Genomic DNA, 27,051 nt, shown 5'->3' with positions numbered 1-27,051 from the left:
GAAAGGATTGATTCTCTTTTCCTTAGACTGACATTCCTAATTTGTGTGGTGCTTATGTGTGGGCTCATCCTACCATAGATCTTAGCAAACCTTTCAGCATCCTCTCTAAACATTACCCCACATCTCTAAATTCTTCTTAAAAACAATAACTTTCTCAATCCTTTTGACTTTCTTTTTAGCTACATTGTGGGAGTTAACACTTGTCGGTCTTTCAGATCCATTTTTCACAAAGAAACGACATTTTATCACTTTACTAGCATTGCAATAGGCATCAGGAGAAAGAACCCTGCTGCGTTACTGTAGTTGAGTGATTTTTAAAAATCAGATATGAAACTTTGAATTTATCATTTAGCAAATTTTAAAATTGTTAAATGGTCAACAATTTCAGGCCATTTAGTTCTAGAATTATTGACTATATCATTACTAAAACAGAATTATACCATATATTTATATTAATATATTCTAACATGAATGTATGTATCTTATTATGTCATTATCTTATCTGATATTTGAATATTGGGCAAAGCATTTTTTTTTTTTACTATCTGAATTATTGCATGTGATAGTATACATTCTCTAAACTCTGAGGTTGGGGGGGGGGGACTAAAATCTGTATCCATCTATTTTTTCATCTAATATTTTGTGATGTCTTTCTTAGCTCCCAATAACACATGTGATGGGAACACTTTCATGTGCCATAATAAAGTATGCATTCCCAAGCAATTTGTTTGTGATCATGATGATGACTGTGGAGATGGCTCTGATGAGTCCCTACAATGTGGTAAGTACTTCTCAAATTTTAGTGAGGCATATCTCAGCTTAAGTCTTTCTAAACCATGTATATATATGGTTTCTAAACCATATACACACATACATATATATAAAAATAACAAAAACAAGCACATTACTTAGTGTCATAAAGGACAGTTAAGTTATACAGAAACACATCACATAAAATCTCTTTAAACCTCTAGCATAATTACACTTTATTTGGAAGTCATGGTATATGTGGAAATAACATCAAGTGTTATTCTTATCAGTAATTAACCTGAAAATGTTTATAACAATGTGTTTGGATTTGGGCCTCCCCTGGTGGCTCAATCCATTTAGCGCTGCTCTGTGAGGCTATCTGCAGCCTCTGCCTTGCCAGTTCAATCCCGGTCGGCCGGTGAGGGTCCCACGTGGCACTGTAGACCTCTCCTGTTGTTCCCGCTGCTCCCCTCAGCAGTATATTTTGTCAGTCTGCCTGTTCTGTTCCCAGCTCTGGGTCTGGTGAATCCACTAACCATCTGGCACATCAGGCCTGTACCCTGGTTCTTGTATGAATAAATAAAACTTTAAAGAAAAAAAAATGTTTGGTTTTAAGTACTTTAAAGTGCTTTGTACTGTAAATACAATATTTGACTAGGTTTATAGCCAAATTATTTTATAGTAAAATATCTTATAAGCAGGTATTTCACAGAGAAAAGATATAACCACAATTCACAGAAAAATTGGATCAGTAACATTTTCCATTTGCCCTTTCTTTATACACATATGCTGACTTGTTAAAATTTAATTTATTGCCATGAAATTTATCTTACATACACATACATGTAACCATTATGTAACATGTATATATATTTATAAACAATAGCACATTAAAAATGCTTAGTTGAAGTTGAAATCTTATCTGTATTTTTGTAATATTTAAATGTATACATGAATATATATAAAGTGAAAAGTCATGGAATCCACATTTCCTCTGGAAAGGTAGTAGGTTTAGTGCCTTCCTTTGTCTTCCCTGTGCATTGTCTATCAGTTTTTAATGACCATTTCTACATTAAGTCATGGATTCAGTGTGATATTTAAAAACTACATTAAAACTCAAGATGTAAATCTAAATTAGTTGTGTGCAGTCTGTGTCTTCCTCCTACTAGACATTGAATTGGTTGATGAGGTCATGATGGTACAGTTCCAACAAGAAGAAATGAGATACAAACAGTAAAATAAGAAATATAGATGAGAATAAAAATCATAGTACATGGAAATAGACTTGAGAAAATAATTCTTGAGGCACTAAGGAATAAGAAGCAGGCACTATTAGGAAGTCACATTGAGGTGCTAGAGAGCATGACATGATGCTTCAAAACATGGACTCTGGAGCCAAATGACCTTAGTCCAAATCTTGCCACTTACTGACTTACTGTGATCTTGAAAGATTAGCTTCACCTGGCTGTTTCTCATTTTCCTCAATTGGAAGAAAATAAATGTAACAGTGGTTAACTTTTTGGATTATTAAGATAATTAAATTACTTGATATTTGTAACGTATTTAAAACTGTGCCAGATATAATAAATTCTACATATGCTTACAAAGACTTGTAAATTGACATGGTTGAAGAATTGCAGTAAGTCTTTTGTGAAGTAAGTTGAAGTTAGGAAGTTGAAAATATTCCAAAAAGTCTGAAATATAAAATTAAATACATTGTGTTTAATTATTTTAGTCCTCAGTTACCACTATACCTTTTAAAGCAGGGGAATTCCACAGTCAAATTTATGTTTGAGAACAATCTGTTTCAGCAGGGTACACAATATATTGCCATGTGGGAGTGGAGCTAGAATAGGGAAATAAATGTATTAGAGGGTTATTATAATAGTTCTGATGATTAGTGATGTGGTTCTGAACCAGAGCAGAAATCATGGAATGGAAAGTGGAGAATGGGTCAGAATTCGTTTGCAGTTTGATATGGAAGACAAAGGAGAATTTATATCCTGGATGATATGATGGATGCTGCTGCTACCAATGAATTTTAGAATGCAGGACAGTCATTAATGGCCAGTTTTGCTGGTGCAGTAGAAGAGTGATGTAATAAAGAATTTATTTTGGATATTTTGAATGTGAAGTGTTAGGCAATCCCATGAAGCTAAATAATGCTTGAAAAGTGAGTTCTAGAGATCAGAAGTACAATCAGGATAAATAATATTAATTTTGTGGCCATTCAACCGAAAGAATGAGAACAGCCAACAATGTAGAAAGGAAAAGGAGTAAACAATAGACTAATGATTCAAGGTAGGACTCCATCTTTAACATTTTTTTTATTTATTTTTTTTAAGATTTATTTATTTATACAAGCACTAGGTACAGTCAGAGGCGTGGGAGGGTGAGAGAATTCACCAGAGCCAGAGCAGAGAGAGCAGAACAGGCAGAGTGACGAAGTACACTGCTGAGGGGAGAAGCGGGCGGCAGGAGAGGTCTGCGCGCCTTATGGGACCCTCACTGGTGTCCGGGGATGGAACCAGCACTGCAAAGGCTGCGGGCAGCCTCGCAACCCAACGCTCAACCGCTGCCCCACCGGGGAGGTCCACCATCTTTAACATTTTAAGGTAGAAAAGGAATTCATACTAAAGAAGGGGAAAAAATGGAACAGCTAAAGCAAAAATAGAAAGTGGGCAAATGAATTATGTATATTCAACCAAGAAACATTTTTCCAAGGTAGTGGTCTACAACATCAAATATTTTTTTGACAGTCACTTGGCATTGTATTTCTAAGAGAAATTTCAGAAGGTAGATGCTGCAGAAATGAGAAGTTAATGGGTCAGAGGAACTGAAGTGGGGGAACCAAGATTGGACAGGAAAGAAGACAGATGTGTGGTCAAGTGACATGCAGGTGGAAATTTGTTTGGAGGAGAAGAGACTGGGTATTCACTGAGGTGGAAGAGCTGGTGACTGAGAGGGAGGGAAGTTTTAGAACCATCTAACTTTACCATTCTCTATGGTAAACATTTTTCTATTGGATTTTTTGTTTGTTTTTAAAGCATAAAAATCTTATTCCATCTCTACAAAAGTATAATGTTTGCTCAGATTTACCAGAAACTTTCTAATAGAAATAGCAGTTTTTTATTGGCAGTGAATTTAGGGGAAAATCCAATCTAAAATTTATGCTGTGAAAAGTCAAATGAGTTTTGGGCTTCCCCTGGTGGTACAGCGGTTGAGCGCTGGGCTGCGAAGCTGCCCACAGCCTCTGGAGCACCAGTTCAATCCCCGGCCACCAGAGAGGGTCCCACATGATGCGACAGACCTCTCCTGCAGTACCCGGTGCTCCCCTCAGCAGTGTGTTTCTTCGTCATTCTGCCTGTTCTGTTCCCTGGTCTGGCTCTGGTGAATTCTCTCACCCTCCCCCGCTTCTGACTGTGCCCAGTGCTTGTATAAATAAAAAAAATCTTAAAAAAAAAAAAAAGCAAATGAGTTTTACTTACAAAGAGGCATAGAGGTATACATTAACATTTGATGGGTTGATTCGTGATTTGAATAAAAAGTTTAATGCCTTTACAAATCAACATATAAGACAATTGCAATAGTTTCTGTGCTTATTGCTCTATTAATTGTCTTTTAATTTTCTCATTTTAGCAATGTCTTTATATTTTGAATGCTATTTCCAAACATAAACATGTCATTACAGCTTCTGAGAATTGTCATTATAGCTGAATCAATTTAGCCATATGTTCTAGTGCTATACATCCTAAACCTATTCCTGAAAAAAAAGATTCAAATAGCATTCATTTTAATTTTCCTTCTATATGAAAACATTAGGACATTGAAATGGTATATGTGAGTGTTACATTCTTTTATTTCTTACACAGAAACAAAGAGTGGTTTTTCTGTGACTGTATTTTCTAGACCTTTTTTCTACTCCCCCCTAAAATAAATATATATATCTTGCAAGTCTGCCTACTGTCACATAAAGAAATGAGAATATTTCCTGTAGAAGGTATGGGTAATCCTTATGGTTGACTAGGCACAGTGTACATTAGGGGATAAGAGTTTTAATAAATGTATGTTATATGAATTTGTCTCTAGAATACCGACAATGTAATGAAGAAGAATTTAGTTGTACTGATGGACGATGTCTTTTAAATACTCAATGGCAGTGTGATGGAGACTTTGACTGCCCTGATCGTTCTGATGAAGCACCTTTAAACCCAAAGTGCAAAAGTGCAGGTAAAGAAAATACATGATACTATGCTTATTCCCAAATTTGGGTTTTTAATCGAAAAACTGATAACTGATGTTTAGTCTAGTATGACCTTCAATAAAGAAAATACAAATTAGGTCCTCCCCTGATGGTGCAGGTGGTTGAGCGCAGCGCTGTGGAGCTGTCTGTAGCCTCTGTAGTGCTGGTTCTATCCCTGCCGGCTGCCAAGGGTCCCACATGGCGGAGCAGACCTCTCCTGTCTCGCCCATTGCTCTTCTCAGCAGTATATTTTGGTCTGTCCTGTTTCCCACTCTGTCTCTGGTGAATACTCTCACCCTCCTGCTTATCTGGCCTGTACCCCAGTTCTTGTATAAATAAATAATTTTTTTAAAAAAAAGAAAATACAAATTATTAACCATGTGATATTTGTTGCAGAACCATGCATGATCCTAGTAACCAACTCTGCTTAGGGACTACTTTTTGAAATTTAAGATTATACAAAAAATGATGATACAAGGAAATGAACCAAATGAATCCATTTTTCTATCTCATCGAAAAATGTCATTTATTAATATAAATTACCTGTGGACCTCTTTAAAACTTCAAGAATGAAAATTGAGAGAAAATATCTATTATTCATACATTGGCAAAATGAAATAAATTGAAAATTATTTGAACATATTGTGCATCTATACATATGCATGCATGCTTGTGTGTGTGCATGTATATGTATACACATAGAGAGCAAGAGAACCATACACACATGTATATGAACCTACATAAAGAGCAAACAAACCATTTTTTGGTCTATTTATCTCCTCACCATTTCAAAGGCTGAGTACCTAAGCAAAATTTCAAAATAGATGGGCAATTTTTTCTAGTGTACTCTACCTGTTAATTGGCTTTTATCATGTTGATAATGAGTAATGTTCTAGTCATCAGGTTTTGAGTAACTCCAAAACCTGAAATATTTTCCATGGCTATATTTAGAACAACTCTTATTCACCACAAATGTCCTTTTTATGCCCTGACTTAAAAATGCCATTGTTATATTTCTAGGCAGAAAAAGAATTTAGGAATATGTACCTGTTTCCATATTCTTAATTTTTAGCAATATATAATTTCTTAGAGACATAAGCCTTGAGGGAAATGTCAAACTATCATACCTTTGAACTCATTGTTCATAATATAGTGAAGACAGCATTATTTCATCAATTTTACTATAGGTGCTTATTTTGATTACTAATTTTCATAGTAATGCTAAAATTTCAATAAGTGTGAGAATTAAAATATAATTTGCCCTTGGTTTTATATATTTTGCATATAACATATTACACTGAATGTTACACATCTTAAGGGTACATACATTTGTGATAATTTTTGATAGATTATTTGTGAGTGTTCACAACAATTTTAGTATAAAACAATGGCATGCCCTTTATGTTCCATTTGTTTTATTTTCTTTTTCCAGAACAGTCATGCAACAGTTCATTTTTTATGTGCAAAAATGGCAGGTGCATTCCCAGTGGAGGTCTTTGTGACAATAAGGATGACTGTGGTGATGGCTCAGATGAAAAAAACTGCCATATAAATGAATGTCTGAGTAAGAAAGTGAGTGGATGTTCTCAGGACTGTCAGGATCTTCCAGTAAGTTATAAGGTAAGTACTCACCAGAAATGGCAAATCATGATACATTGGAATTTTGAGGTGATGAAAACTACTTAATCCAATATAGCTGTGAAATGTAAAACTTCACAATATTTTTAGGGAAAACATTTAATGGGACAGTGTCTTTTTAAAATACCATAATAATAGTATGGTAAAATAATTATGAGGATATACTCAGGAAGACAAATTAATCAAAAGGTTGAATATAATCAACACACTGAACACAGGAAAAACAAGAAAAGACAAGCGTTTCTAGAGAAACTGCTATGGCAATGGTTACATACATAGGTAAATGACTCTTAAGTTCCCAATTTTTCCCTTATATTTTCCCTGCCATACATCGTTGAATTAGAATAAGCTAATTAATCATTTATTTACCACAAACCTGGAAAATACAGGATTTTTCATGTAAACAGGCATGAAACATAAGAGGAAGGAAAAAGAAAGCAGACACATGAGTTATTAGGACTGAATGAAGGTGTTCTACAAAATAAATGATGCCTAATATCCTAACTAATTTTTGTTGGTCTCATTTCCCTAAAGGACACTCACTAAGTTGATTGACATAAGTAGCTTTTAAAAATATCTGTTTCAGTATGTTGGAAAGGAAGACACAAAAGAACAAAATATCAGAATTAAAGTTATGCTTGGGATAAAATTGTTTTTGTGTATGTGAGAAATCTCAGGAGGAGCAGTCCACTTCAAATTTGTGTTTTAAATTAAACATTAGCTTTGAATGAATCTGCCATAGGACACAGAACCTATAAAACACACAGGTAGTCTAATGCCAGTTAGGACTGTTCCAAAGTTAAATTTTACTCTACTGAATTTCCACTGATTAGAACATACCCTAGTTACTGGGGACATTTATAGACCTTGTGCTTTAGGGAAAACCTTGGCAAAGCATAGTGTATCCAAGTACTTTGTCATTCTATGACATGTAAGTTTGATCTAATGCTAAATTCAGCCAAACAACCACTTTGCCATTTTTAATCACTGGATTTCTGGCAAATATAATTAATTTAGCTAAATTGGTTGGGATTTTAGACATAGGTAAAACCTAAAAGCAGAAACAATTGTCCTTTCCTATGTAACAATAGAGAAGAAAAGTGATATACCGAAGTAGATTTATTTATAAAAAGTGTTTAGTCCCAAAATTATATTTAATAGAGTAGGTTAAACATACAGACTAAAAACACACCCACACTCACTCACAAACACTGCTACTGGGAAAAGGAAACAAGACAAATGAGCCAGGACAGCTCTTAATGAGAAGAGTATGCATCAAGTAATTAATTTTGACTAAATGTTTTGAAACCAAATGAAGCAGAAAGAATATTATTGGTGACTTATCTACAATCAATAAAGAAATGTTTCCTGAAAACTCAGGGAATGCATCATGGCATAATTGTAGGCATCGAGCCTATAATTTAATGTAAATAATATAATTGAAGTTTTAAGTTATAAATAAGTATTTAGTTATAACAAATAGAGTATATACCTGCTATTTGTAATATAGGTAAAATATGTCACAGTCTATATATCTATAGAACATATGTATCACGAATATATATGAAAGTATTCATATAAAATTTAAATTTCAAAGTGGATCCATCTGTGTTTTTACATATATTTAAAATATGTCAATCATGGTAAAATCTAAAAATTTTGGAATAACAAATGGTCATCTTTTTGACGTAAAATCACATATTAAGTTTAATAATTTTTAAATGCCTGCATTTAAGAAATAACAAATAGAAATTCCGTATTTGAAAAACTTCTTTTGATAGAAGTTGATGTCACCAAGAAAACTTTATTAAATCAGACTATTTTAATTGCTTTATAGATTCCTCACACAGAAATATCTTCAAAATATCAATATTCTCATTTTGACTACTCTGAAGGTATCATAGAATGAAGTGAGAATTCCAGTTAGAACAGACAATTCATTAATTTAGGAAGTCTGTGTAGATGATACCTCACTGAATTGTTGTGATTAAGTTGCTGAATAGGTATATGTATCAAAACTAGTGAGTAAGGGGCGGAGCAACATGGCGGCGAGGAGACGCTGCCAGTAAGATCTCCCATTAAAAAAAGTTAATAGGGAGGAAAAGCGGCAGGTCCCAGTGAGAACTGGGACACGGAAGATAAACGGACAACTCCAGCAAACTGCCCGAAGAAGAAAGTTGCCATAAAAGAGGACGAGAAGGGAGGGAAGCGCAGAACCCTGCTCCCCTCCCCCGCCCACAGAGGCGGCACTCTCCGACCGGCAGAGACAAGGGAAACAACAAACCAAAACGCCCAACAAAAAAAACGGATGCAGCAAGCGGGACTGTGAGTGGAAAGGAACTATTTCAGCCACCACACCCCGTGAACGGGAGCTGAGGCGAACCCTGCAGGATCCACCGTGGAGGTGAGCTCCACGCGCAATTAAAGAGAGCCCCGCCCACCAGGAGGAGACCAGCACCAGCACACAGCCCCGGCCGCCCGGTAAGCTTGCGCGAAAGCAGCGCTCGGATTGCAGCTGCCCAGGCCCCTGCGCCTGCGACCTAGGCTTGCGGGGAGACGGCGGAGGCCCTCCCTGAGTGAGCAGGAACAAGGTGCCCAGGCAGGGGAGCGGGATTCAAAAGGCGCCATTCCCGCGCCACTGATCTGGGCTACAGCCCGCGTCCTGGAACTGAGGGCTTTGGAACTGAGACCCGGGCGGAGGCCCTCCCTGAGTGAGCAGGAACAAGGCGCCGAGGCAGGGGAGCGGGATTCAAAAGGCGCCATTCCCGCGCCACTGATCTGGGCTACAGCCCGCGTCCTGGAACTGAGGGCTTTGGAACTGAGACCCGGGCGGAGGCCCTCCCTGAGTGAGCAGGAACTAGGCGCCCAGGCAGGGGAGCGGGACTCAAAAGGCGCCATTCCCGCGCCACTGATCTGGGCTACAGCCCGCGTCCTGGAACTGAGGGCTTTGGAACTGAGACCCGGGCGGAGGCCCTCCCTGAGTGAGCAGGAACAAGGCGCCCAGGCAGGGGAGCGGGATTCAAAAGGCGCCATTCCCGCGCCACTGATCTGGGCTACAGCCCGCGTCCTGGAACTGAGGGCTTTGGAACTGAGACCCGGGGCACGAAATTAGGGGCGTGGGTTCCCCACGACGGTGGGGCACAAGGCAGACACAGCACCCCAAAGCCGTTGAGGTGTACCCTACCATCCCCGCTCTGCTCCCTGTCCCACGGGGTGGAAAATCAGCTCCCCAAGGGCTCTAGGAGAGATCTCTGGCGCCACCTAGCGACTTGACCCCAGCACAGGCTACTGAAGGAGCTAGTGGCCAGCTGGGGAGTTAGCCCACACCGGGCCCCTTCTGAACAAGTAGTCTGAGCCCACAGGGAGAGCGAGCACCCACAGCCGGGGCAGACCAGGCGCGCAGAAGAGTGTGCCTGAGACCAGAAGCGCAGGGAGTGTGTCCCACATCACCATTTTAGAACAGGGACATTTCTTCAGTAAAAACTACCTGCAGAAGGCTTCCTCAGGAGCCAGAGGTGAGCGGGGGAAGTTCGCCCACGCCAGACCCCCTCTGGCCTGCAGTCCAAGCCCAGAGGGGAGCAGGAACCCACCGCCGGGGCAGACCAGGCGCACAGGGGAGTGTGTCCCCACATCGGCATTTTAGAACAGGGACCTTTCTCCAGTAAAGGCTGCTTGAAACTGACAGATGACTCCTGGAAGAACCAGAGGGGAACAGAGAAGCCCACCCAAGATGCCGGCAAGTCCCAACAACACAGTGTCCCAACGCATACGGCAAATTAGAAAACAGACAGTAGGGAGGAGAAGAACCACACGCAACCTAGCAACTCTCCAGAGAAAAAGCACACCACAAAAAGAAAGCCAGCCCCCAGATTGCAACGACAATAACTTGGAAGAATTTCTGAGCCTTCCAGAAAGAGAATTTAAAATTGCCGTGATTAAAAAACTGACAGAAGTCATAAAGGAAAACAATGATAAGGGAAAAATAATCAACGATCAGAAGAATGCAATTGAGTCCCTAGAGAGGGAAAACAATGGTCAGAAGAAAGAAATTGAGTCCCTAAAGAGGGAAGTAAAAGAAATGCAGGAGATCAAAGAATTAATGGAAGAACTAAAGAATTCTGGGAAAAGCAATGAAAGCAGAATAGATGAAATGGAAGAACGAATAAGTAATCTTGAAGACACAGAAATAAAAAGAACCAAAACAGAAAAGGAAAGAGAAGTACGAAGGAAAAAGAACGAAGAAAGACTTCGGGAACTATCTGACTCCATGAGGAAAGGAAATATAAGAGTTATAGGAATACCAGAAGGCGAGGAGAGAGATGTAGGAACAGAGAAAATATTCAAAGAGATAATTGAAGAGAACTTCCCAAATGTGAAGAAGGAGCTGAAAATTGATATACAAGAAGCAAGAAGAACACAAAACTTCCACGACGAAAGGAAAAATACAGCAAGACACATAATAGTAAAGCTCCCAAGAATCCAGGACAAGGAAAAAATAATGAAGCTGGCAAGAGGGAAGAAACAGATAACATTCAAAGGAAAACCAATCAGGCTGACATCAGACTTCTCCGAAGAAACACTACGGGCAAGGAGAGAGTGGAGGGACATAGTCAACAGACTCCAAGAAAACAGATGCCAACCAAGAATACTCTATCCCGCAAAGCTCTCCTTCCTCTTTGAAGAAAGAATATGGACCTTCCCAGACAAACAGAAACTCCGGAATTTCATTGCAACTAAACCCCCACTCCAAAAAATACTACAAGGAGTCCTAAAGCCAGAACCTCAGAGCGACGAATAACAATGAAAGAAGGCCAAAAAATAAAAAAAGTTATTAAAAGAATAAATAAATAAAATCAAAGGGAAGACAAACACAATGGCAAATACAGATGTTAACATATCAATATTAACTCTAAATGTAAATGGACTAAACTCTTCAATAAAAAGACACAGAGTTGCAGCCTGGATTAAGAAACAAAACCCAACCTTTTGCTGTCTCCAGGAAACACATTTAGCTACAAAAGATAAAAATAGGCTCAAAGTTAAAGGATGGAAAACAATCCTACAAGCAAATGGACCAAAAAAGAAAGCAGGAACAGCTATACTTATATCAGATAAAACAGATTTCAAACTCAAAAAGATAAAAAGAGACCCCAATGGTCACTACATTATGATCAAGGGGACAATACTTCAAGAAGAAATAACACTCATTAACATATACTCACCAAACGAAGGAGCACCAAAATATATCAGACAACTGTTGTCCTCTCTGAAAACAGACATCAGAGAAAACACATACGTAGTGGGAGACTTCAACACACCACTATCAACAATGGATAGATCAACAAGACAAAAAATAAGTAAAGAAACCAAAGCTCTAAATAAAGACCTAGAGCAATTGGGCTTAACAGACATCTATAGAACACTAAACCCCAAAAAAATGGAGTACACATTTTTCTCAAGCGCACACGGATCATTCTCCAGGATCGATCACATACTGGGGCACAAGACAAACATCAACAGATACACCAAGATTGAAATCATATCAACCATCTTTTCTGACCATGAAGGCATCAAACTAGAAATAAACCATAAAAAGAAGGCAAGGAACTTTCCTACCTCATGGAGATTAAAAACCACACTACTGGAAGACCATTGGACTAAGGAGGAGATCAAAGAAGAAATTAAAAAATTTTTTGAATTGAACGACAAGGAGGACACCAATATCCTAAATGTATGGGATGCAGCAAAAGCAGTAATAAGAGGAAAATATATAGCAATAGAAGCTCACATCAAGAAACAAGAAAGAACGCAAAGAAACAACCTCATCTCGAAGCTCAAAGATCTAGAAAAAGAACAACAAAAAAACCCCAAAACCAGTAGAAGAAAAGAAATAATAAAAACCAAAGCAGAAATAAATGAAATTGAAACTAAAAAAACAATCCAAAAGATCAATGAAACCAAGAGCTGGTTCTTTGAAAAAATCAATAAAATAGACAAACCACTAGCCAGGCTCACAAAGGAAAAAAGGGAGAAAGCACAAATAAACAGGATCATCAATGAAAGAGGAGAAATCACAACGGACACAGCAGAAATCAAAAGAATAATCAGTAACTACTATGAACAGTTATATGGAAACAAGTTTAACAATCTAGAGGAGATGGACAAATTCCTACAACTCTACAATCACCCAAAGCTAGATAAAGAAGAAATAGAACACCTAAACAGACCAATTACAATTAGCGAAATTGAAATGGTAATCAAAAACCTCCCCAAAAACAAAAGCCCAGGACCTGATGGATTTACAAATGAATTCTACCAAACATTCAGAGACGAATTAGTGCCTATCCTTCACAAACTCTTCCAAAAAATTGAGAAGGAAGGGACAATACCAAACACGTTCTATGAAGCCAACATTACACTAATACCAAAACCGAACAAGGACAACACAAAAAAGGAAAACTACAGGCCAATCTCCCTAATGAACACTGATGCAAAAATCCTCAATAAAATTTTAGCTATCAGAATCCAACAATGTATCCATAAGATAATTCACCACGACCAAGTTGGATTCATTCCAGGGGCACAAGGATGGTTTAACATCCGAAAATCAATCAACGTTATCCAACACATCAACAAAAAGAAATATAAAAACCATATGATAATATCAATAGATGCTGAGAAAGCTTTCGACAAAGTGCAACACCCATTCATGATAAAAGCCCTTGAAATTCTTGGGATACAAGGAACATACCTCAACATCATAAAGGCCATCTATGACAAGCCAACAGCCAGTATCATTCTCAATGGTGAAAAGCTGAAAGCAATTCCATTAAGATCTGGAACAAGACAAGGATGTCCACTCTCACCATTGCTTTTCAATATAATACTGGAAGTCCTAGCCAGGGCAATAAGACAAGAGAAAGACATCCAAGGAATCCAAATAGGAAAAGAAGAAGTCAAACTATCACTATTTGCAGACGATATGATATTATACATAGAGAACCCCAAAAACTCCACAGAAAAGCTAATTCAACTCATCAATCAGTTCAGTAAAGTGGCAGGATACAAAATCAACACGCAAAAGTCAGTAGCCTTCCTATACACAAACAATAAATCTGAAGAAGAAGAAATCAAAAAGACCATCCCTTTTGTTATTGAAACAAAAAAAATCAAATATTTGGGAATAAATCTAACAAAAGAGGTAAAGGACCTATACAAAGAAAACTATAAAACACTGTTAAAAGAAATAGAAGAAGACACAAAGAAATGGAGAGACATCCCCTGCTCATGGATTGGAAGAATAAACATTATTAAAATGGCCATCCTTCCAAAAGCAATATACAGATTCAATGCTATTCCAATCAAAATTTCAATGTCATTCTTCAAAGAAATAGAACAATTATTGATGAAATTCATATGGAATCACAAAAAACCCCGAATAGCCAAAGCTCTCCTGAAAAAAAAAGAAGGGAATGGAGGCATCAGACTCCCAGACTTCAAACTATACTACAAAGCCATAATCATCAAAACCGCATGGTATTGGAACAAGAACAGACATACAGACCAATGGAATCGAATAGAAAATCCAGAAATAAACCCACAGGTTTATGGTCAACTAATCTTTGACAAAGGAGCAAAGACTATGCATTGGAGCAAAGAAAGTTTGTTCAATAAATGGTGCTGGGAAAACTGGGTTGCTACATGCAAAAGAATGAAGCTTGACCACCACCTCACACCATACACAAAAATCAACTCAAAATGGATTAAAGAACTAGACATAAGACCTGAAACCATAAAATATATAGAAGGAAATATAGGCGAAACACTACGTGATTTGCACATCAAAGACATCTTTACAGACACATCACCCAAAGCAGTGATAGTGAAGGCAAAGATAAACAGCTGGGACTATATCAAATTAAAGAGCTTTTGCACAGCAAAAGAGACAATAACAAAAACAAAGAGAAACCCCACCAACTGGGAGAACATTTTTGCACCCAACACTAATGATAAAGGACTGATCACAAAAATCTGCAAAGAGCTGAAGAGTCTCAACAACAACAAAGAAAATAATCCAGTCAAAAAATGGGCAGAAGAGCTTAAAAGAAACTTCTCTGAAGAGGAAATGCAAATGGCCAACAGGCATATGAAAAAATGTTCAACATCACTTGTCATCAGGGAAATGCAAATCAAAACTACCATGAGATACCATCTCACACCAGTGAGAATGGCACATATTAAAAAAACTAGCAACAACAAATGTTGGCGAGGGTGTGGAGAAAAAGGAACTCTTCTGCACTGTTGGTGGGAGTGCAAACTGGTCCAACCACTGTGGAAAGCTGTGTGGAGATTTCTGGACCTACTAAACATAGAGCTTCCATATGACCCAGCAATTCCACTCCTAGGTATTTACCCAAAGGACACAGAAACATCAATTCCAAAGAACACCTGCACCCCTATGTTTATAGCAGCACTGTTTACAATAGCTAAGCTTTGGAAACAACCCAAATGCCCAAAAATAGATGACTGGATCAAGAAGATGTGGTACATATATACCATGGAATATTACTCAGCATTCAAAAAAGATAAACACATGCAATTTGCTGCAACATGGATGGCGCTGGAAGGGATCATGCTCAGCGAAATAAGCCAAAAAGAAAAAGAAAAATACCGGATGGTCTCACTCATAGCAGGAATCTAGAAAACTTAAATAAGGGACCAGGAAAATGAATAACTACAAGAAAGTGAAAATCAAAATCAACAAAAAACTATGAACCAGAGACACTTTTAGGGGGGCGGGGGCGGGAGGGGAGGGATTGGGGTCAGAATGGGGGGCTGCAATTGTATGGGGAATATAACAATAAAATTTATAAAAAAAAAAAAAAAAAAAACCAGAAAAAAAAAAAAATTAATAAAGATCCATGGTTCATAAAAAAAAAAAAAAAAAAAACTAGTGAGTAAATTGAAACATCTCTTAAGGGAAAGAAGACTACAGCAAACTTCAAGAAGCTGAGACTAGAATTATAACAAGTGATTTAAGCAAAGATTCAACAAACATTTTACATTTTTCCAGAGATTGTGGAAAACTATCCACTAACCTATTTCTCCTCTTACAATATCCAGCAGAACATGACAAAAAATATTCTAAATTCTATAATAAATTGAAAAGTGGTTAATAAAGCAAAATTTAGATTATTATGGAATGTGATTAATTTTCATGTTTGCTATAAACCAAATACAATGTATGTAAATATTCAAAGGGAACAATAACATTTAAGGCAAAAATCTTATTTTGATGGGAAGATAATTTACCATATAAAAATAAATTTGCATCAGGGAGAGAAATAAATATCAGTGTATACATTACTATTAAACTGGTCAATATTTCTCAAATATCACTTTTAAACACTTCAGGAAAATTTTCTGGGAAGTAATAGGAAAAGTTTGAATAGTTACATTTCTTCCTGGTAATAGTTTACTACCCATATAAAAATTAATATGAATCATGAAAATTTGATAGTTTTTTATGAGGAAGAATGTTAAGATGACATTGACTATGTGTAAATCTCACTGATAAAAATTTTCTTTTAAAGTGAAGTTGAATTAATTTTAATACATATTTTCTATTAAATATAAATGAATCTTTTACCTTTGAAGATGTAAATGATCATTATTTTCTTTAATTTATAAAAGTTAGGCTCATAGAATTTCTTTCAGGTGCCTCTTTATTATTTGGAAGAAAAATTAACTTTGTTAAAATTAGATTAGTGGATTACGGGGAAAATTATGTTTTAAAAATATTCCCTTTCAATAAGCATGATTCAACTTCCTTTAAAAAGTTTCTGTAAAGGGCCTCCCTGGTGGTGCAGCGGTCGAGCGCTGGGTTGTGAAGCTGCCCCGCAGCCTCTGCAGTGCCGGTTCGATCCCCGGCTACTCCCTGGCCACCAGAGGAGGGTCCCACATGGCGCGCAGACCTCTCTTGCCACCCACTGCTCCCCTCAGCAGTATACTTCGTCAGTCTGCCTGCTCTGCTCTCCTCCCTGAATCTGGTTAGTTCTCTCACCCTCCCACACTTCTGACTATACCTAGTATTTGTATAAATAAATAAATAAATCTTAAAAAAAGTTACTGTAAAGTATAAACATTCTAATTTCCTTTGTTTATAGAAATGATTCATTACATTTGCTAGCTATTACCAATTTTACCTTCAAGAAATTAACTTTCCATAAATGTGTTTTTATCAAAATTGTGTATTTGATAAAATAGTTGTATAAAGCTGACATTAGCTATTAAATGTGATTTTTCTGAACCCTAATTAAAACTGGTATACTGTTTATTTTTATTATACTGTCTGAGAGAATTTCACACATTTTTACACAATTTCCATTGATTTGCCCTAAAATGCCCCTTGAATTTACACTTTCCCTTGCACTGCCAATGGGTCTTCTGGCTTCCCTATGCTGTGATCACATGATCTAAATCTAAAACATGATCACATGTTTTCAGTAATTTCATCTTGTATCCTATCAGTTTCTCATTTTCTTTCCTAAAATCATCTGTTTAAAAAATTGTGACAAAATATACATGACAAAATTTATAATTTTGACCATTTTTAAGTGTATACTTCAGCTACATTCAAGATCTCATTTTCTTTTGCCATAGAGCAAGCATCAATTCCCCTTTCTCTGGATAGCAGATAAAGCTACTCAAGAAAAGTAATATCACAGGCTAATTTCTGATGAGGAGAGTTTGTGAAATAAAACTCCAGCTTTTGCTTTGATTACAGAGTGCTATTGGATTCTGGAGATTGAAAACACATTCTATAATGATGAGGATTATTAGATAAATATTGAGATAAATATTGGTGTATGTAGTTAAAGATAAAAGTACTAAGAACTTAAAGGGATTCTTCCCTTGTGAAAGATTTTAGAAAAAGATACTGATTTATCATTTGAGTACTTTCAGTTGAAGTTAATGTTACCTCCCCTTCAAGTAGTGAAAAATTATTTAAAAATTAATTCTGCTATTCAATAAATTCTTTGCAGATTATTTAATAACATGCATGTCTAACACTTTCCCCAACAGAAATAACACTTAAAATGCTTACTATGATTAACTCTTAAATACTGGCTAATCATAGCAACTTAAAGTTCCTTTTTAATTCACTGTCCTTCAAAACTCTCAAGTTTTTTATTCAAAGAGCACTAAATAGTCTTGGTAAAGGTTAATGTGATCATTACCATCTGGTCAATTATAGCTTCATTTTGTATAATTATAATTTTCATATGCTATTTGGCCAGGACTGAAAGTCAATGGCCAATCACAGCACTAAAATTTTCAGTAAGATAAAGACATATATGGAGTGACATTGTAGTGAAAATTGATATGCCAGTTAATAATCATGTCTTACCATTATCAGAAGGATATAAATAATATCGTAGAGATGCTCAAGAAAATATGGTTATACAAATTGATTCACTTGTGGTAGGATAGCTACACTATTATTTCTCCAGATAACATTATATATCTGGTTGTGAAATCAGATCAGATTTGTAGACAATGAGTCTTAAGATAATAATGCCTGTATCATATATTTCTTTAAGTCTCTGAAGTAACCTTTGACAGTGGTAGCAATACTAAAAACTGCATATAAGGGTAATTCTTGCAATTATTAACATCTTCTACAGTGAATATATAATTCAATAGAAAAAGAGCAACAGTAGTTGACAGTTTGGTTCCATTTCCCTTGCAGTTCTTTAGCCACATGGTTTTGGTGATGTCAATTACCTTTTGCAATCTTGTGGATCTTAGAAAATCAATGGAGATATTTGAGAGAATGATTTTGTGACTTTATTTTCTCATAATATTTGTGATTCTTATTAAATCACTGGGGTACGGAAAAGACTTCCCTATTTATATTCTTAAATGATTTTCTTGCTTAAATCATGCTAAAGGAATATCTGATAGGGAAAGACAGTGACAATGATATAAATTGATTATGCTCGTTTTTCATTCCCCAGTGCAAATGCTGGCCTGGATTTCAACTGAAGGATGATGGTAAAACATGTGTAGACATTGATGAATGCTCTTCAGGCTTTCCGTGTAGCCAGCAGTGCATCAATACATATGGGACCTACAAATGCCTCTGTACAGATGGGTATGAAATACACCCTGATAACCCAAATGGCTGCAAATCACTCTCAGGTATCGAATTGAACTTGTCCACTGATCCAACCTCAGTTACAAAAATGGATCCTGAATTTTATGACCATACTTACTGAATTTACTCTTGTGAGCTATTTCTGAAAAATCAAAAACTTCCCTATTTAACTTGATATCGAAATTTTGTGTGCTGTCTTCACCATTCTCTCTTTTTTTTTTTTATAGCAATGCATTATGATCTTGTGAATTAGTAAGTGTTTTCTAGATGTTGAGAGTGCTCTTAAGTAAAACAATTTTTTCTAGTTTCATGATGGATCATAGGATCTCAGGAGCAAGTTTGACCAAGACTATTAAGAGCTTATGGTGATGATATTGTAATATTTTTCCTTGACCCTATACTACACATTCTCTTACATGCATATCAAAGAAAACAAATCCATCAGCTTTGTAAGAAAATTTGAATTCTTCCAGTGTTTTCAATAATTCCCTTGATTCTAATATTATTAAACTTCTATTTAGTCTACATCATGTGTTTGCCTCTGTGAATTGTTTATTAAGTAGTGTGTTTGACTTTGTAAATTAGACAAATAAAACAGAGCATCGACTTTGGAAACATTGTAATTCATTAGGGCAGATATCAAACAGATTTGAAGTGATGTAAAGCAGTATATAAAAATGGCTGTTAAAATGGGCAGAAATGATGCATATGGTGTCTTTCTCCCCCTTACTCTCTTTTTTTTCTGTACAAGGAATCAGCTGGTAATGCCAGTTTTTCATGCAGATATATGAAGGTGCATGAATTTAGAGCATTAAATGTTTCCTTATGTATTTTCATGAAATAGTACCAGGGATAGGTATTTGACAATAAATACTTAAGTATGTAAAGATTTGCATATTATGGAGAAAAAGTAAGTTATTCTACTTATTCTTGTAATAGTCTTCCCTGAATCAATTTGTGTATTATTTGGACCTATTGTGTTATTTGTTAACTTACTATTTTTGGCAAACTCATGACTTACTACACCACTGTGATAGTAACAATATTTAAAAAAAACCAAAATTTCAAAACCAATGTGTCCATTGCTTTAAACTTTTCATAAAAGATTGTGTAGAAACAATGAATGCTAATGATTACAGTTTGAGTCTTGTGATATTAGGTGTCCATGTTCTAGTTGTTTTAGTTAATGATTAGAAGTTAATAATTTTGATTTTAAAAAGTGTTAGTTTCACCTAGAAAGGTTAGATGTTTTCAAATACTTTGAGATATAATTGACAAAGTATTATATAATTTTAAGATGTAAATGTATTGATTTGATTATTTATATATTGTATATGACAACCACCATAATTTCAACACCTTATATAACTGCCATTTATATTTTGTGATCTAAACTTTTAAAATCTACCTCATTGTAACTTTCAAGCTTACAGTACTGTAATATCTACAGTCATGGTAATGTACATTAGATCATCAGAACATATTTATCTTCTAATATCTTTAATCCACATTTTTTTCACCCCGCAGATCCCACTAACCACCATTCTACTCTCTGTTGTAGTCTTTCTAGATTCTACATATATGTAATATTACATATTTCTTTCTCCAATTGCCTTTTTTCAGTTAGCATAATGCCCTCAAGGACCATCCATGGTATCACAAATGGCAGGGCTACCTTCTTTCTTATGGATGAACAATATTCTACATATATACACAAAAATATTTATTTTACATAAATATTTGACACATTCACTCACCTGCTGATGGACACTTAGGTTGTTTCCCTGTTTCTCTAACTTGACTATTATGATTAATGCTCCAATAAACATAGTAGTGTAGATATCTCTTTGATATCCTGCTTACATTTCATTCATAAATAGCTAGACAAAAATGAGATTGATGGATAATATGGCAGTTCAGCTTTCAATTTTTTTGAGCAACTAGCATACTACTTTCCACATGACTGTGCCTGTTCATTTATTTATTTATTTATTTTTTATAGCTTTGAATCATTTTATTAAAAAGTTGGTATTTATACATAAACTGCTAAGAACTTAAAATTCATCGTAACATTTATTTCATTTTTTGGCTTGACCTTCTAGTAAATCTTTAGCTTCATTGATTTTGGCTGCTATATAAGGAGATCCTCCCTTGTCTGTTTATAGTCCAACCAATATTATACAAGTATTCCTTTTTCCACATCCTTGCCAACACTTGTTATTTCCTTTTAACAATACTCATTCTTACCGGGTGATGTGATATTCCTTGTGGTTTTGATTTGCTTTTCTTTGATGGTAGTGATGTGTAAGTATCTTTTCATGTACCTATTAGCCATTTGAAGGTTTACTTTGAAAAAAAATACCTATTCAGTTTCTATGCACATAGTTAAATTAGATTTTTGGTGGTGTTGATTGGCATGAGATATTCATGTATTTTGGATTTTTTAACCCCTTATAGATACATGCTTTGCAAATATTTTCTCCCATGCCATAAGTTGAAAAGAATAGGATCGCCTAAATATTGAGTGAAATATCACTGATGCAATTCATTTAACAAATTTAGAACTATTTACTAAGGGACAGCAAGTCACCTTCAACTTGAAAGTTAAATCTGTTGAGCATGATTTGAAGCCTCAACAATAAAACTGGAATGACAGGTAGGGGGTGCTGTCATTGCAAACAGGAAAGGATATTCAGGATGTGTGCCTCCTATTTCTAATCCTGAAATAGAATATGCTAAAAGATAATATAGCCTAGAGATCTTATATATTTGCTATAAAACTAAAAGTATCAGAAGAAGGAAGTAATTTTTTCAAACATTAACATGAAAATAATGAACAATAAATAATTTATAATAAAATCCACATTATATATATGTATTTCCTTTTTTAATTTTTAAAAATGTATGCTAGTATTGTTTGTTTAACTGGCAACTAAGATTATTAATGCATCTTATAAACAAAGATGTTTAAAAAGAATTTGAGCAGTGTTTTTTATTGAATTGACCTAGGACTATAACAATAAAGGATGTGTTCAAATTGACTTTAAATTATTAAGATACATATCCAAATAAATATACTCTGCAAAACTTTCTAAATATATTTCCCTTAAGAATCTGTTTGCTTTCATGTAAATTTTGAAGAGAAATCCAATATAAAGGTTTAGTGATCTTCATCTAAAAGAAACATTGTAAAATTCTTATTATCTTTCTAGATTTAGAATAAAGGAGATACTAGAACTATATATAAAAGAGCTAACTATAAAAGGAAATAAAGACTGTTAAGTGATTAAGAAATAAGACTCACAAGGAATGATAAAATTAATAAACAATGATTGTAGAAACTGGGGATCTGAATTTATTTAGGAAAATAACCCCAGGCAGATGAAAAACATGTATGAAGGCAATGACACTCTTGGTCTTTACCAGATTCCTCCTAGGAATATAGGTTGACAACTTTATTATAAAGAAATAATTTTTTAATTGTGTGAATATTTAATTGCACTGCATGTTTCCAAAATAGATGCAGATAATTATTTTCTAAAATTCATTTTTTAAAATCTGATTATAACACTAGGTGTTTCCCACTAATTCCATATAAATTAGGTAACTTAAGGTTCAGGATCATTGAGGGAAAGAGAGGCCTTTAGAATTTTTAGAATTTTCTGTTATTTCTTTACTGCCTAGGTATTTGCTGCCTTTTCATTTTATAATCAACTGAGGTGTTCAGTATGATTTTTTTTTTTTTTTTACTATCAGCCTACCAGGGGGACTTCATTTGACTTTGCATTGCTGCATAATCATAATCTAAACTCAAAATTTGAAGTTGAAAACCATAAAGTCTAATATGTATTTTCTCCTGGTATTTAGATGAAGAACCTTTTCTAATTCTTGCTGATCATCATGAGATAAGGAAAATTAGCACTGATGGCTCCAACTACACACTTTTGAAACAGGTATGATATTCCCACAATGATTCCATAATATTTAGTTTGGGTACTCTTGAGTGTTATATATTAGAGCATGGGAATACCTTATAATTAGAATTTATGAAACATTTATTTATCGATCCATGCATGTATATGAAATTACTCTAAACTTTGTTCTTTTGTCCAGGTAGTGCTTGTCACATCATATTAAAGAAAGTAAAATATGCTAAGTATAATTAATGCAAGAGGAAAACTATCCTCAAGAACAGTGAGTTTTGTGAAAGCATAGAATTGTGTTTTAAGATATTTTTCTCATTATCCAAATTGCTTTTTCAACCATGGGATTTAAAAATATAATTTTTGTTCACAGTAACAGGAAATAAAATGAGTTTGATTTGAGGGGTAATTTTGGAATTAACAAGGGAGCAAAGATGTACTTATAATGCATTCATATTTAAGGTTGTGAGTCACATGTTCAATTTTACTCTCTATATCACTCAAGCCTACCCACTTGAAAAGAATTTGAGTTGACCTGTTTTGATGTTTGAGTCCTATTTTCAGAAATTAATTACATATGTTACGTGAGATAAAAAGGTGTGCTTTCCATTCTATAACAGGATAGAAAGCTATGAACTGCTCATCGTAATTTTTTTTCCAAATCTGCAGTGAAAATAGCAGAAAATCAAATAATTAAAAGTAGGCAGATTATTAAATGGACTGAGAAATCACATACAATTTGCTTTCAGGAAAAAAAAAAAAAACAGCTTATTTGGAAAAGCAGTTTGTGTCTGTACTCTACAGATTTCCCTTTGCTCCAAACTGTGTAAGTGACAGAATATATGAAAGCATGATTTGGAGCAAGTGTACCAAAGATAAAAATATCTCTTCTTCTTGTAATATGTTTATGCCGGCATTAGGCATAAATGAAGTAGGCCATTCATGTGATTTTTCAGCAACATGTAGAATGTTCACATTATGAATATATATATATTTTTGTTTCCCAGGGATTGTTTCCTCCACTTCTGCTGTTAGTGTTTCATTCATTTTCTTAAGAATATAATTTTATTTTAATTGCAGTTGATCACTAGCAAGTATGAGATTGACTGAATTGGATTTCCCAGTCTTCTTGTGGGTCATAGATTGAAAATGAACATTACACATTAAAATTCAGATTTCTGACTACCCATGAAAAAATAGGATGTTGTAGCAATGCCAGGCTCACATCCCTGAATGGCTACAATCCAAGCTGTGTAGCAGCTGCCACTTTGACATAAGGCCCAAGCTCTTTAATTCTGATGAATCCTCAAACTTTCCAAGTACCTACATGCCACACACACACATTGCCTGTGAGGTTGAATCTTTTGCTTTTTAGTTTTGAATGTGTCATTATCTACTTTATCATACTGCTTCTCAAAATCTGGATCTTTGGAGGTGAGGTATCATATAAAACATTTTCATGTTGTTTATGAAAGCTAAATGGAAATCTATATAGAACATAAGAATTAGACAGCTGTCTTCTAGGAGATGAAAACTGTAAGAGAAATACCCATAGGGAGCAAGTTTAAGTGTACATAACTTTTAAAATAAAACATTTTTTCCCAAAAGATTTTCTACATTATTTAACTTAATTATTTAATTTGCTAAAGCCTAACTTTAAGCTTATATCAAATTTATAAAATATTGAAAATTCTCTCTTTTTGACTATTCCATATCTGCTCTAAGCTTCATGATACCTTCAAAGTTAGGGGTGCTTCCTGACAATCTCTGGAAAAAGAACATAGTTATTTTTTTTTATTTATTGAGCTTTTGTTGTTTTTTTTTTTTTTTGTATGTTTTCTTATGCCTTATTTTTTTTCTTTTCTTTCTTTTAAACTGTGCTATTTTAGAGTCCTTTCCTTACAATATTCTTATTTATAAGCTCAAGTGAACCACAAATTGAGCCGATACAGCAACAATATTTATTGTCTTCATGAAAAAAACTATAACAGAGCTTCAATGATAGTTGCTTGCTTCATTTTCCAACCCTGTGGCTCAGGACATTCCTGCTGTTTTCCCTTTTGTTGTCTTCCATGGCTAATATGTTATCAGGAATTGTTTTTAATGGAGCACAGTGACTTTTGTTTTTTCCCTCTATGCGTCATTTAAGTCTATTTCATCTTACCAAGCCACTTTAATGCACACTTTCAAATAGTTTTTTCACCCCACCCCGGTATCATTTTAAATTGTTGCCAATCACTGGGCCCTAAGTGGGAATTCATTTCAAGTAGTTTTCTTAGTGCAGTATTTACAGAATTGAAGAGAATGTGAGGAAGATAAAGTCTGTGAGGATTCTGAAAACTTGTGTCTGTGGATGAACATTTGCACCTACTCAGTAAGGAAAGAGAGACCTAAAAAGCTAGTCATCCTTACGCTCAGTTTTACTTGTGAGCTGCTTGAATTATGTAATTTCTGTCAGAAAACATCTCCAACCACAATTTTCTGGACTACAGAAATTTTCAAGGTTTGCAGAGCAATGCCAGCCATTTTTAAAAGATATTTTGTCTACATAAGGAGTAGAAAATGGAAGTAATATTGCTGCATATTTTCTCTCAGTCAAAATAAATGAATAGACAACACACTTGTCTCAATTATCTGTAAATTCCATAGGTAGGTAATTAGTAGGAGTGACTTACTCTAATATCTTTGTTTAGGACTATGACACAGCAGGGTTGTTGGTGTCTCTTGAAAGAATTTCACAAAACACACAAATGAAACCAGCAATAAACTATTAGGAAACGAGAGGATAGATACTGCAAGAGGCAATGGCAGTCTAAGGAAAATGGGAGAGCTGCACTGAGCAGTAAAGCAGCAGAGTTTTTTTTTTTTTTAATTTTTTTTTTATTAGAGGCATGTTTTTATTTGTTTGTTTGTTTGTTTGTTTTGTTTATACATGCACTGGGTATAGTCAGAAACGCGGGAGGGTGAGAGAATTCACCAGAGGCAGAGCGGGGAGCAGAGCAGGCAGAAGGACCGAAGTACACTGCTGAGGGGAGCAGCAGGCTGCAGGAGAGGTCTGCGCGCCATGTGGGACCCTCCTCCGGTGGCCCAGGAGCAGCCGGGGATCGAACCGGTGCCACAGAGGCCACGGGCAGCTTCGCAACCCAGCGCTCAACCGCTGCGCCACCGGGGAGGCCCAAGCAGTAGCAGAGTTTTTTTTTTTTTTTTAGAGAGGCATGTTTATTTATTTATTTGTTTGTTTGTTTGTTTTGTTTATACATGCACTGGGTACAGTCAGAAGCGCAGGGGAGGGTGAGAGAATTCACCAGAGCCAGAGCGGGGAGCAGAGCAGGCAGAAGGACCGAAGTACACTGCTGAGCAGCGGGCGGCAGGAGAGGTCTGCGCGCCAAGCAGCAGAGTTTTAAGAATTTTTTTTTCTTTTCTTTCTCTGTGAGGAGGGGTCCTGCTTAATTATACATACATCATTCTCATCACTCCTCTTGATTCTGGACAAATTGAAACCACTTCTCCCTCCTGCTTTTCAAATTCAGTCAGGGAAACTAGGGTTTTCCCAGACCTCCCAGTCCAGCTACACCTTAGCTGGTCCTTGAAACAAAGTCATAGCCCCAGCTGGACCATGGGATTGCAGAAAAGCAGTTGTGGTCTTCTGGGTAATATGTGAGAACCCTTTTTCTTTCCCTAACATCTTGAATTATATTCTCATTTTTGTAGTCAGTAACGACCTCATGAGGTTTTATTGCATAAAATTATAGCAACTGAGAGAATTCTTTTTTGACCTATGTATTCTAAAGCATGGTTGTAGCTAGGCCAGCAATAACCTACATTCATACACCACAGTTAGAAAATGTAATTTAATAACATGAATTTTAGAAATGAAAATTAATCAAGTAGCTTTCCAATATGTTATCCAATTCAATTCTAACAGTGCCTTTTATTCCAGTAAAATTGTGGAGAGAAAACAAAACACAATTTCCTAAATTAATCATCTTGAACCAAAGGGTGCAAATCTTCAGCTACAAAAATGAAAGAAGCAAATGGGATTTTGATGAAACCAATTTTCAGCTCTGAAACCACTGGGATGACTCAGGTTTTTAGATAGTATTTTGACCATGTCCTTGCTGTTTTAATGTTCATTGCATATGATTCTTCAAAGAGAGCAATGCCCTGTTGTCGTGGGGATTAAGGAGTAAAGCTATAGAAAAATGACCAACTTGATGAGATAGATGTGTTAGACTTGAGACCTTCAGTGCCTCTGCTTTTACAGCTTTAATTTATTATAGTTGACTTGCTAAGCTTAGAATTGAATTTTCATTATCTAAATTGATTATTGTAAAGAA

General features: G+C 35.6%; 1 protein-coding gene across 1 annotated transcript in view; it reads left to right on the top strand.

Moving 5' to 3' along the window:
* LRP1B (LDL receptor related protein 1B) overlaps window positions 1-27,051 on the top strand; it is a gene marked incomplete at its 3' end in the record, with an annotated part of 1,731,654 nt that overhangs the window by 1,485,418 nt on the left and 219,185 nt on the right. Inside the window, exons 53-57 of the mRNA XM_084254814.1 lie at window positions 659-781; window positions 4,840-4,980; window positions 6,426-6,613; window positions 18,652-18,835; window positions 22,659-22,744. Of these exons, the coding sequence (XP_084110940.1) occupies window positions 659-781; window positions 4,840-4,980; window positions 6,426-6,613; window positions 18,652-18,835; window positions 22,659-22,744 (722 nt within the window). The remainder of the gene's footprint in view (window positions 1-658; window positions 782-4,839; window positions 4,981-6,425; window positions 6,614-18,651; window positions 18,836-22,658; window positions 22,745-27,051) is intronic.

This window comes from Talpa europaea (assembly GCF_964194135.1).
Source record: "Talpa europaea genome assembly, chromosome: 1".
Taxonomy (NCBI): Eukaryota; Metazoa; Chordata; class Mammalia; order Eulipotyphla; family Talpidae; genus Talpa; species Talpa europaea.
Note: the sequence above shows the minus strand (reverse complement) of the source record. Positions and strands in the feature narration are given on the sequence as shown.